The 12,622-nt window shown below is 38.0% G+C and overlaps 1 protein-coding gene across 1 annotated transcript in view; it reads right to left on the bottom strand.

Moving 5' to 3' along the window:
- Positions 1-1,148: 1,148 nt before the first annotated feature.
- The window catches only part of alcama (activated leukocyte cell adhesion molecule a), a 302,351-nt gene continuing 290,877 nt past the window's right edge, over positions 1,149-12,622 (bottom strand). The window contains exons 14-16 of the mRNA XM_072585386.1: positions 11,292-11,415; positions 6,921-7,042; positions 1,149-3,959 (exon numbers count right to left, since the gene is read on the bottom strand). Of these exons, the coding sequence (XP_072441487.1) occupies positions 6,940-7,042; positions 11,292-11,415 (227 nt within the window). The 3' untranslated portion in view covers positions 1,149-3,959; positions 6,921-6,939. The remainder of the gene's footprint in view (positions 3,960-6,920; positions 7,043-11,291; positions 11,416-12,622) is intronic.

The following is a 12,622-nucleotide window of genomic DNA, read 5'->3' on the forward strand; positions in this document are numbered from 1 at the left end:
TTACAAAGTTTAAATTCTTATTAATTGAGGAAATACACTGACTTCTAGGGTTCTAACATTGCATGCCACTAGATGGCCCACTCTAACAAGGTACAAGCCATTATGTCAGACAGATGATCAATAAAAAGCAAAGAAAATGCCTCAAAAATGAGAAATACAGCTGTAAGCATTTATTTTTCATAATTTTTTTGCCACTTAACTAAATTCCTAATTCTATCAAAGGTCAACTTTAATTTCAGAATAAGGGAGAGATATGAATGATTATAATTGGTTACTAAGAGGCATGTATTGTTACCAACTTTTAAAAATGAACATTGGAATGAATGTGAAAAAGCAAAACATAAATCTTCACTAGCAGAGTCCTGGACTACTTCAGTTTGCCATTTATTTAAAATTCCTGATTTCTGTTGTGCAGTGGTGACCAAGTTACTGGTTTTGTAAGTGGGATTAAAAAAAAGTATGTCCTGTCACATAACTAGAGAATGCTGGAGAAACTCAGCAGGTCTTGTAGTATCTGTGGAGAGAAATAGTGTGACAGTTTTGATTTAGGTATGACTTCTTCAGAACTTATTTCTATCAATCATTCATGAGCTGTGGTATAATCTGCTTTTCAATATCTAGCTCTTTAAACAGTAAGACACAGGAGCAGAAATTAGGCCATTCAGTCTCATTGAATCATTGATAAGTTTCTCAACCCCATTCTCCTTTTTTCCAATGTAACCCTTACTACTCAAGAACCTATCTATCTATCTCGGTCTTAAATATACTCAGTGACTTGGCCTCCACAGCTTTCTGTGGCAATAATGCCATGCATTGGTAACTTCTGGAGAAAAAAAATGTTAATAGTAATGATAAATAATGGGAATTCTTGTTCTATTTTAAATTCTGTCCTTAGTGTAAACGCTACTTAAGTTCAGATATCAGCTTTAGCTTCCTCAAGACTTCGATCCAATAGGTTTGGCACAGTTAGTCAAAGATTCTAAATTTTGGATAACAGTAATTCAGAATTTAGTTTGCAGCTGATGTAATCTTGGGAGCACTCTATGCCCCACCTCTCCTGTGTGTTCAAAGCACATTGAACCTGAACAGGCTGAGAAGCAGAATTTTGATTATTTCTTACCACTAAATAAATAATTCACTGTAGACTGTTTGAAGCTTCAAAACATTTATTTTTTTTAGCAAACTGGAAAGATTAAAGATTATGAATTGTTTTTGTACAGAGAATCAGGCTAACTAATCTGGGTCACTGCCATGTGATGACTGAATAAGTTAAATCCAGTTTTTACAATGGGATCAATGTTGATATTTGTACAGTTCCATCTATCTTTCCATGCAACTGCCAATCTTTGTTAATGTCTAAGTGAGGCTTTGATGATCCGTAGGATTAGAGGGCATTTTTTGTGTATTTGAGATTCAGTTGTTGAGGAATAACAAGTCTTTGCAAAAGACCATTCCGTCCATTAAGTCCACGTACTATGCTTCACCTCCGTAACAGAAAACATAGAATCCATCATATCATGAAAGTTGAAATGTCATTTTAAATGACCCAAATTTAGTTAACTGCCTGTACTGCTAACATACAAGTGATATGTAAATATTCTGGGCAGGTTTAGTGAATTTCCAGGGGTTCACAACCTCCGAATGTGTTACAAACATCTGGTGCATATATTTGGAAAAACTAATGAAATAAGGGGCATCACAGAAATGGAGATTGTAGTTTGCAACAAAAGAGTAGCCCATGTATCAGGTCACCACAAAAATTAAGTGAATAGATTCCTCAAACGTGCACAATTTTAGCATATTTATCTCACAAACATCTTGTGTATTCAAAATCATCCCACAATGTCTAGACATTTATGGCAAATTAAATATTGATCAATAATTAGCTTCAACTTTGAAAATGAAAAATTAAAAGAAAAAATCAACCTGGTGAGATCCATGTGGGAATCCAGTCAGTGTGCATCAACATTGTAAAAGCATTCTTTGATGCTACATGTAACAGAGTTGATTTTTGCTCAAATAATATACAAATATTATAATCCAAATTGCTGATTGGCTCTGCAAAACCCTTCAAGAGTTTGTAAACAAAATAGTTTGATTCCTATTTATCATTTATATTTGGTTTCTAATACTTTTTAAAATTTTTTGGATAGCAACTGCTCTCTCACACTCATTTAAGGATGTTATCTATGGATGCCTTATTTAAGATCATACAAAAAGAAGCAATAATAGATGTACATTACTTCCTCCTTAATTCCAGTATTATTGAGGAACAACAGATGAAAATGTAGGAGTGTACTTTCTTTTAAAAACCAACATGTTCCAGCAAATTGAAATTTGCTATCAAAGAGTGCTTTAAGCAGCGCAACTAGTTGGTGAAACTAGCAGCAAGGATTAGTAAAATTTAAATCTATGTGAGCAATTATAAGGGACAGTGGAACCTTCATTATCTGTGAAAAGATCTTTTGACCATCCATCAGAATAGTTGGAGGCTAAAGCTTTATATGATAGGCTTTTTGGGAGAAAAAAAGTTACAAGTTCAATTGCCTCCCATTATAAATGCTGCTATACAGAATGACTGAATTAAATGGGCTGAAATATCAATTGTTCTCATGCTATTGTCCCACACTTGCCTCATTAACTACCTATGCCACCCCTCTGTTGCTCCTCACATCTCAGAGTAGCCCAGTTCTACCATGTGCTCTCTCTCTCTCTCTTTCTCTCGAGAAGAGCTCATAAAGGCCAAGATTTTTCAACCTAGACCTGCATCCCTGCTACCCATGTCATCTTTTAAAGGCAGTTGTGTGCCTAGCTGAGGACCTTTAATCCATGGTTGTGCAACCTTGATATTTGTCCCAGATGTTTCAGATACATGTAACTCTGCTTCACTTTGCAGATAAGAACCTATTTGATAAATGGTGCAGAGGAAAGATATCCTCTTCCCCAAGACCAGCAGTGGATGCCTCACTATTAGACCTTTCAAGCCTGATCTAAGGTGGTCATCTGGGTCATTGAGATCTCAACAACAAAACTCAAGGGTCAAAGATCATCTAAGCCAGAACTTAGTTGTATGTTCCAGCATTAAGAAGGGTCTCAGTGGACGTGTATTACAATTCTCCCCAATTTCTTACCAAAGCCCACATCATCCAGGACCCTATATATTTTACTTACCTTCCTTTCCTTTCAAGGCAACTGCTGTAACGTGGGTCTAAAACTATAAGTCATATCTGGGATTTTCTCCATTGTGGAAGATAACGGAAGTTCCACTGAAGTCTAACAATGGTTTAACATCAACTCAGCCAATGAAATCATTGCTTTGTACCAACTCTTACTAACCAGAATTGCCATGGAAATTAACCTGAAGCTAATATTTAAAAAAAATACATTTGCAGTATGATCCACATTAACCCATAAACCATTGCCATAAGGAAATGGCACATGAAAGTATTCACCACCCCCTGGAAAATTATATTAACATTTAAAGCAAACACATCAGTGCAGATATTCAAAACAATGAAACACACTTCTTAAAATATCTCAACCCCTCATTTGTTACACTGGGGCACTTTATTATTCCTTAAAGGACTGAGTCCTTTAATTGAGAGTAATATCTTGGTCACCTCTTCTAATATTAGTCATGTGCTGTATGTGTTGAATCCAATGAAAAGTTACTGCATATTTGCGTTATCAGTGTGAGGAGATAATTTCCCCTTGTGTACAACTGCTCAAGTAAAATGCTGCTTCAGCCCACAAAGAGTAACAAACAATGTGTTTCATTAAAAATATTTGGATATTCAGCTGAAGATATCTGTATTTCCGTATCTTAGGAGATAAGGCATTGCCAGCGGTGGAGAAGCATGGCAATTTCAAGTCGCTGTTGATTTCAGCATATCTTACAATTCATTATTTCAATGTCAATCACGTCCTTGGCCAATCTGTATCTGAGATGTTTTGTATCCCTATTTAAAAAAAAGAAAAAACACACATCATTAAATTGGAAAGCATCTTATTTGGTATTCACTTGGAGTATTGTGTCCTAGCATGCCCAGTTAGTTAGCCCTTTTTTCTTCATTCTTCTGCTTGTACCATAACAGCCATTTAAAATCTAGGACCTTAATAAACAAGGGAATAAAAGATCTAATCCACTTAACCATTTGACTGAAAGAATTGTGAAAGAAACAAATTGAATAGGATGAATTATAGTGTTCAATCAATGACAGGAGAGAGAAAGAAAGATTCTTATATTTTCTCCTCTCAGTCTAAAGCAAAAGTATGATTTAAAATTAAACTTGAACATCTTAAAAAGTTTCGATTCATTCCAGCATGTAATAAATTCTTAAGTGTTGGAACTGTTGTCTTTCTGAATACTGTATTGATTGGTATTGCTTAACACTTATTGTTACAAGGGTAGTTGCACTGTGAAATTTGAGCTCCACGTTACATACAAATCCTCCAAGCTCAAAGAGAATTGGGAAGCTAAGAAAAAGATACAAAAATGTTCATGAACTGAAATAATTTAACAGTGCCTCAGGGTGGTGTTAATGACCCACCCTTCGTTGTAAGGTCAGAGGTGGAGATGTTCACAAATGCTTGCACAATGTTCAGCACAAATTGAATCTTTGGATATTGAAGCTGTCCATGTTCAAATACAGCAAGAAGCTTTGGCTGATAAGTGGCAACTAACGTATGCACCACACAAGTGTTGGGAATGCCCATCTGCAACAAGAGAAAATCTTAGCCTTTCCCCTTCACATTCAATGGTGTTACCATCACTGAATCCTCCACTAACATCATTCTGGGTGAAACAACGGACGGGAAATACTGTAGTAATAACAGACAGATCAGAGACCGGGAATTCTGTAGTGAGTAACCTCCTGACCATGATCTAAAAGGAACAAAGAGTGTGGTGGAATGCTCTCCATTTGCCTGGATGAGTGCAGCTCCAACAACGTTCTAAGTTCACCACCGTCCAGAAGAAAGCAGCATACCTGATCGACACATCCCTAACTTTGTACGTCAATGATGAAAGGAGCAGATGTCAGTGAGCATCATTTACAGAAACACTGTAGCCACTCAGCAAGGTTTCTTTGACAGTATCTTCAAAACCCCTTCTAGTCACAGCATCTTCTCTTGGGACCACAGCACTGTTCCTTCACTGGTGTGGATTCAAAATCAGGAACTCCCATGCTAACAGTATAGTGGGTATATCTACAGTATTTGAAAGGAGACAGCTCACTACCACCTTCTCGAGCAATTGGGAATGGTTAATAAATGGCATATTCTGGAATGAAAAAAAAAGATGCCATTTGGGCAAAGTAAATGGTGCAGCAATCTAAAACTAGTAGCAAGTCCTAATGGTACCCAACCTACATTGTGTTTTCCTTTCTTGAATTTGCCAGCCAGTTTGAACATGAATGTTGACGTACGTTGTGAACATGCACTTATTCTTTCAAGAAGATTTGGAACATTTGCTTTGTCTATCCAAATCAATACTTGAGATTACATATAATATGGATAGGAGACATGATTTAAGAACAGTATTAGAATTACAGCTGGTGAGTAAAGCAGTAGTATGGACCAATATGTCAGTTATTCTTCTGCAGTTTGAGCCTATAACTCAATAAGTATAATTTATAACTAAGTCATGCAGATCACAAAGTCTGTGGTTTAGTGTATATTGTGTACTGTTTTAGTGAATTTCAACAGATTACACTAAATAGCAACAACTGACCTCAGTCTCCTTGAGACTTAGGGAGAAGAAACAATTAATTGATGTTCTTCCTGTGTTCATTGTTGCAAAGATACCAGCTGGAAAGCTTACACATGTGGACTTAATAGCAATAGCCCCTCTTCATCTAAGTAATTTATAATCACCCACTGTCTCAGGTTTGCACATGAAATACGGATACTTGAATAAGGATGTTTAGTTTTCAGCAGTTGTTGGGGTCTTGAAGCCGTATGTGGAAGCTCTTGCTCATTTCTCTATCGCAGCTAAAAAGTGGAGGTTCTGTTCCTGCTTCAAGAATTGCAAGTGAGATAATCTTTCTTCCTGACTTTGCCTTTGCCAAGGGTATGCTTGAGATACTGTAACTGTCAATAAGTAGTTCATTAAGTGTTTTGATAAAGTTACAGTTAAGCCAATTCTTTATTTTTTTGTCTGTATTTAATTGTAGTGTAGTGTGTTTGGTCAAATTAGGCTTGAATCAATTGAATTGCACCTGCAACATCTGACCTTGCCTTTAAAATTAAAATAATAGAGTCCAGGCCATCTCCTTGACATTCTTTCAGTGGATTTGGTCTGGTCTATAACATTAGCAGTCTTTGTTGTGAGGCCAATTTTTTTCGTGTTCATAGTCAGTACTGTGTTACATCTCTTGTGATGATCAGCACATCAATTCCCTTTATTTTCTTCTGTTGATAGTAAAATCACCAGGATTAAGATGACTGCACAAACTGTTTAAAATGAACAATAGATTGCGATGCTATAAATGCAATATTAAAACAAAACAACATGCAATTCACAAGTACAAAGTGCAAAATTTCAAAATTATATATAAAATCAAACACTTAAGTAATTTTAGGCTTGCCCTTCTCATAACGTTGCTTTGGAAATGCAGAATAATTCCTTTACTACTCACTTTTGTAAATCTCACAAATTATTCTATAAGCCACTCATCAAAATAACCTCTCAGTTTTCAGTCATTAAGTCTTGGGATTTGGATGACATCCATAAACCACTTAAACATTAGTGTTCAGGTTTGATGATAATTTTAATGGAGAACTTCAAAATCATCAGTGCTCACCCCTCCAACTATTAGTTTCAGAAAACAATGACACTGTGTGTAATAACTGTGATGATAGTTAATATAGAGGTGCAATTATGGTTAATTTATTAGGAGTGGTTTTATGGAGAGCCATACCTGACTTGTTGAGATGTGGTTATACAGCGGAGGAACCTGACGTGTGATTGTTATCTCCCTTATTTATCTTCTTGATCTCATCAGCAGTGCCTCGTTCATTGGTTTTGGTCTTTGATGTTGGGCTATTAGAGAATGAAGTTAAAAACAGGGGAGAGAATAACAGTGCAGCGTCAACCTCAATTTATATTTAAAAGACCCAGTCTTCAGCAAGAAAACAAACTTGTTGCAGCAATGCTACCATTATAAGCTCCTATTTCCACATTTAGAATAGGTGAAAGTTTAATACATATTTTAAAATGAGAGATTAAGGTAAAGAGGTGCAGTGGTTCAGGGAGGTAACTTCATTGCTTAGAGTTAAAAATCACAAAACACCAGGTTATAGTCCAACAGGTTTAATTGGAAGCACTAACTTTCAGAGAACTGCTCCTTCATCAGGTGGTTGTCACCTGATGAAGGAGTGATGCTCCGAAAGCTAGTGCTTCCAATTAAACCTGCTGGACTATAACCTGGTGTTGTGAGATTTTTAACTTTGTACACCCCAGTCCAACACCGGCATCTCCAATTCATTGTTTAGGATCTGTGTGTTTGAAGACACAACCACCAATTATCAGGCAATTAATATCAGAATTAGAGCAGCACTGATAGTGGGGCCTGAAGAGTTTGCATGGTGGTGGTGGTGGTGGTGGTGGTGGTGGTGGGGGGAGACAAGGGCAGGAGGAGTTTGAAATCAAGGAGGAGAATTTTAAAATCAAGTTATGGCTGGACTTGGTGCCAACGTGGATCAGAAAGCATACAGATGATGGAGGGATGGGAGCTATTCCAAGTTACAAAATAGACATCAGTTTGGAGGTCCTCAATTTTATCAAACCAGCCAGGAAAGCCTTGGAATAATCAAGTCCAAAGGCATGGAAGTGTTTTACCAGTAGATGAGCTGAGACAATGTCAGGTGATGTTACTGAAGTGGAAATAGAGAGTCTTAGTGACAGCAGAAATCCAAGGCCAGGTCACTTCATGATCACATTTGATATTTAAGTTGCAAACACATTCATTCATTATCAGACTGTTACCAGGGGAACAGATGCAATTGATAGCTGAGAAACAAAGTTTTAAGGAGGACCAAAACCTAGAGCTTCAGATTTCTCAATATCTATATTTTTCCTCCTTTTCTCTGAAATAGAAACAGTATTCAAGGTTACAATCATCACAGTAAACCTTGTTGAATGCCTGAATTGAACTGCCTCCACCATATTTCCACATAATGCATTCCAGACCCATTTCTTCGCACATTTCATTCACTTATTTTCTAAACTGTTATAAACCTGAGTTGTCTTAATCCATTTGCAAGTGGGAACACTTCAGTATTCTCAATATTTAATTGAATAGTCCAATCATTGCTGCTCAACATTCAATGTAGAAATGCAGGAGGCCGGAAGAACACAGCCAGCCAGGTAGGCAACATCAAAAAGTGGAGATGTCAACGTTCAATGGCATTACCATCACTAAAAGTCCATTATCATATCTTAAGTGTTTACCATTGACCAGAAACTGAACTGGACTAGCCATATACATACTGTAGCTACAGGAGCAGGTCAGAAGCTAGGAATCCTCCAGTAACACTGACTCCTGAAAGTCTGTTGACAATCTACAAGGCACAAGTCAGGAATGTGATAGATTGCCTGGAATCATGCAGCTTCAATAACTCTCAAGCAGCTTGGCACCATCCAGAACAAAGCCACTCATCTTATTGGCACATCTACATTTACTCCCTCTGCCACCAAAGCAAAATAGTGTATACTATCTACAGAATGCATAGCAGAAATTCACCAAATATCCCAAGAAAGCACTTTCCAAATCCTCAACCACTTCCATCTAGAAGGTCAAAAGGTAACAGATACATGGGAACACCACCATCTAAGTTCCCCTCCAACCCACTCACCATCCTATACTGACAATATTTCACCGCTTCTCCACTACTTCAACATTCTGGAATTCTTAATAGCCCTGTGGGTTTCCCAACACCAAATGGTTCAGGAAGGCAGCTCACCCACATCTTCCTAAGGGTAATTTGAACAGCATTTTATAAGACATGACCCAAATCCCCTGGCAGCAAGCTGTATTTCCTCTATCACAGAAGACCAAACAAGCCCAGGAGATAACAGGTAAGAGGATGTTGGGTACATATCTGCCAGATGTATCTTACACCATGATGAGCTGCAGTGAGAATTTGTTTTACAAAAGGACCCTGCAGTAACATTAAAACATAGAACATAGAACAATACAGCACAGAACAGGCCCTTCGGCCCACGATGTTGTGCCGAACTTCTAACCTAGATTAAGCACCCATCCATGTACCTATCCAAATGCCGCTTAAAGGTCGCCAATGATTCTGACTCTACCACTCCCACGGGCAGCACATTCCATGCCCCCACCACTCTCTGGGTAAAGAACCCACCCCTGACATCTCCCCTATACCTTCCACCCTTCACCTTAAATTTATGTCCCCTTGTAACACTCTGTTGTACCCGGGGAAAAAGTTTCTGACTGTCTACTCTATCTATTCCTCTGATCATCTTATAAACCTCTATCAAGTCACCCCTCATCCTTCGCCGTTCCAACGAGAAAAGGCCAAGAACTCTCAACCTATGCTCGTACGACCTACTCTCCATTCCAGGCAACATCCTGGTAAATCTTCTCTGCACCCTCTCCAAAGCTTCCACATCTTTCCTAAAGTGAGGCGACCAGAACTGCACACAGTACTCCAACTGTGGCCTAACCAAAGTCCTGTACAGCTGCAACATCACTTCACGACTCTTGAATTCAATCCCTCTGCTAATGAACGATAATATTCCATAGGCCTTCTTACAAACTCTATCCACCTGAGTGGCAACCTTCAAAGATCTATGTACATAGACCCCAAGATCCCTCTGTTCCTCCACCTGACTAAGAACCCTACCATTAACCCTGTATTCCGCATTCTTATTTGTTCTTCCAAAATGGACAACCTCACACTTGGCAGGGTTGAACTCCATCTGCCTCTCCTCAGCCCAGCTCTGCATCATATCTAAGTCCCTCTGCAGCCGACAACAGCCCTCCTCACTGTCCACAACTCCACCTATCTTCGTATCATCTGCAAATTTACTGACCCACCCTTCGACTCCCTCATCTAAATCATTAATAAAAATTAAAAATATATTCCATATCTTCGTAGATACTGAGCATACTAATTACTAATAAATATAATGGACCTATTACCCTCATCACCAAACCACCTTTTTGTGACTTTTCCCTCTGAAGGCACCAACCCCTTTTTTGCCTCCTAGTCACTTCCAATCAGCAGAAAAATTCCAAAGGACAACATCTGTACTTAACTAGAACTGTTAAATAAAGTATCAACCATGAATAAAAATCACAATTATTCAAAAATGAATGCAGGCCAGAAGAAGATTTTACTGAATACAACATACCCCAAAGGATGACTAAAATATAAATTTAAAGTGCAAGGGGAATATAGATTAAAATATAAAAACAGTGAGGAAGAGTTCTGTAATTTTTTTTAAGTTTACAAAAGTGAGCATGGAGAATTGATAATGGAGAATAGATGACAGATAAATTGAACAGGAATGTTTCATCAGCCTTCACTTTCGAGTTCACAGGTAACATCACAGAACCAGCTATAAATCAGGAATTGTAATGGAGGGAGGAATTCAGCAAAAGAACATGTGCTGTGGGTGCTACAGTTTAAAGCAGCAAGCAAGATAGTTGATTGGTTTTGTTTTCCGTATCTGGCCCCATGACAAGCTTCTGACCATATATCCTCACCATCATTAAGGTCACTGATTTCCACCTTCATGATGTTGCCCAACTCAGACCATCAGCTGCATGCTTTTGTAACATCCATCAACTTGAGGGTATCTAAAGCTCAACTATCTGTGTGCTTACTCATGTCAAGTCCCATCAGCTCTGCCACTGTTGAAAAATTGACTCCCAGTCAAACAACCTTTCATTTTAAAGTTGTCAGACTTGATTTCATGTCTTCCTACAACATTACCAGTCCATGTAATCTCTTGTACTATTACATATCTCATCTAATTTTGGTCTCTTAAGCATCTCTGACCACTATGCTTTTACCACTGGGCCCCAAACTTTCAGTTTCTGGAATTCTTAAAGCTCTGCAACCTTTCCCTCATTCCTCTAAGATTTTCCTTAACACTTTGCCTGTGCTTTCATATACCTGCCCTAATATTGTTTGTGTGTCACAATGTCATTTTTTTTTCCATAAGTGTTTCCACAATGTGGTTTGGGGTGTATTATGATATCAAAGGTGCTATATAAATACAGGCTGTTATTACTGATTGATGTGTGACTACTTACCTTTTCTTTTTGTACAACCAATAAATCACACCAGCGATGACTGCAGCTATAAGGAGGCCAACAATGACTCCCACTATCACTTTGGCCTGGTCAGTTTTGCTGTCACTCTTCTCATCTGTTGGGTCTGCAGAAACAAAAACACACTCAGTTGGATTTATCAAGTCAAAATATACGGCCAAACTTTTAAATCAACTGGACTACAATATAACAGTTTTGGTAATAATTAGCTTTTCACATAACATATGATTCACAAAATGAGTGATTCTGTGGATAAATGCGTTGACCAAATGTGGTAACAGTTATACAGATGAGGGAGCTGGAAACTTTCTGCAGCGAACGACTGATAATATGTTACTGTGGCTGGCTGCTTCCATTCTGACAATGATGCTGAATTTGCCTAGGGACTTTACCAACACAGCATTGTCCATAAAACAATTGCCAAGCTGAACCACTCTTGTGGTCTTGACCACAAATCAAATCTCTGCCTCTATTTTATTTATGAAGGACAAGAGGTTAGTTAAGAATATCAGAGCCAAAAAATGAATGGGAAAAAGCATCAATAGTGATTAAGTAGAGGCATAGAGAAGCCCATTTTCAGCAGGAAAATTAACTGATGTGAGTCATGAACATGAGTTGAAAATCAGGATGAGAACATTTTGCACAAACTGATCCAGCAGAAGTTGCTGGAGAGGGAATTCAATTTTTCCAGAGTTTGTTGGGAGAGAATGCACTGCTAGATAATGCATTAACTGTGTTGGGGCAGATAGAAATCAACCATTTGGAGAAGATCATATTTAAAACCATGAGAGTTCTGGACAGAATAGACAGAGAAACAATTTCCAGTCCCCTGACAGAATAAAAAAAATCAGGGAGCACATATTTAAGGTAATGGCAAATGCAGCAAAATTGGCAGGAGGGAAAATGTATTAAAGTCTGGAATGCACTGAGTATAGAGTGGAGGAGGTTCTTTATCTGAAAAGGATGAGTGTGTAGGGTTAAAGGGACAAGGCTGGAAAATTGCACCAAGTGGATTGCTCATTGGAGAAACAATGCAATTACAATGGGCTGAATGGCCTCTTTCTGTGCTGTAACTATTTGGAGATGCTTGGCTTCAATGGTCCATACTCATGTTCATACATGAGGGTTACATGAAATATACATTCATACATGGGAAGCTATATATCCCATCAAAACCAACATTAGTATTATTAAAGACAGGAATGACTGAATAAAAAAAAATGACCTATAAGCTGAAAAGAATAGAAACAAGACTGGGGGATCCAGGTTGCATGAATGATGCCATGTTATCATTGGACATGAAGCAGAATATC

Source organism: Chiloscyllium punctatum, chromosome 15 (genome assembly GCF_047496795.1).
Source record: "Chiloscyllium punctatum isolate Juve2018m chromosome 15, sChiPun1.3, whole genome shotgun sequence".
Lineage (NCBI taxonomy): Eukaryota > Metazoa > Chordata > Chondrichthyes > Orectolobiformes > Hemiscylliidae > Chiloscyllium > Chiloscyllium punctatum.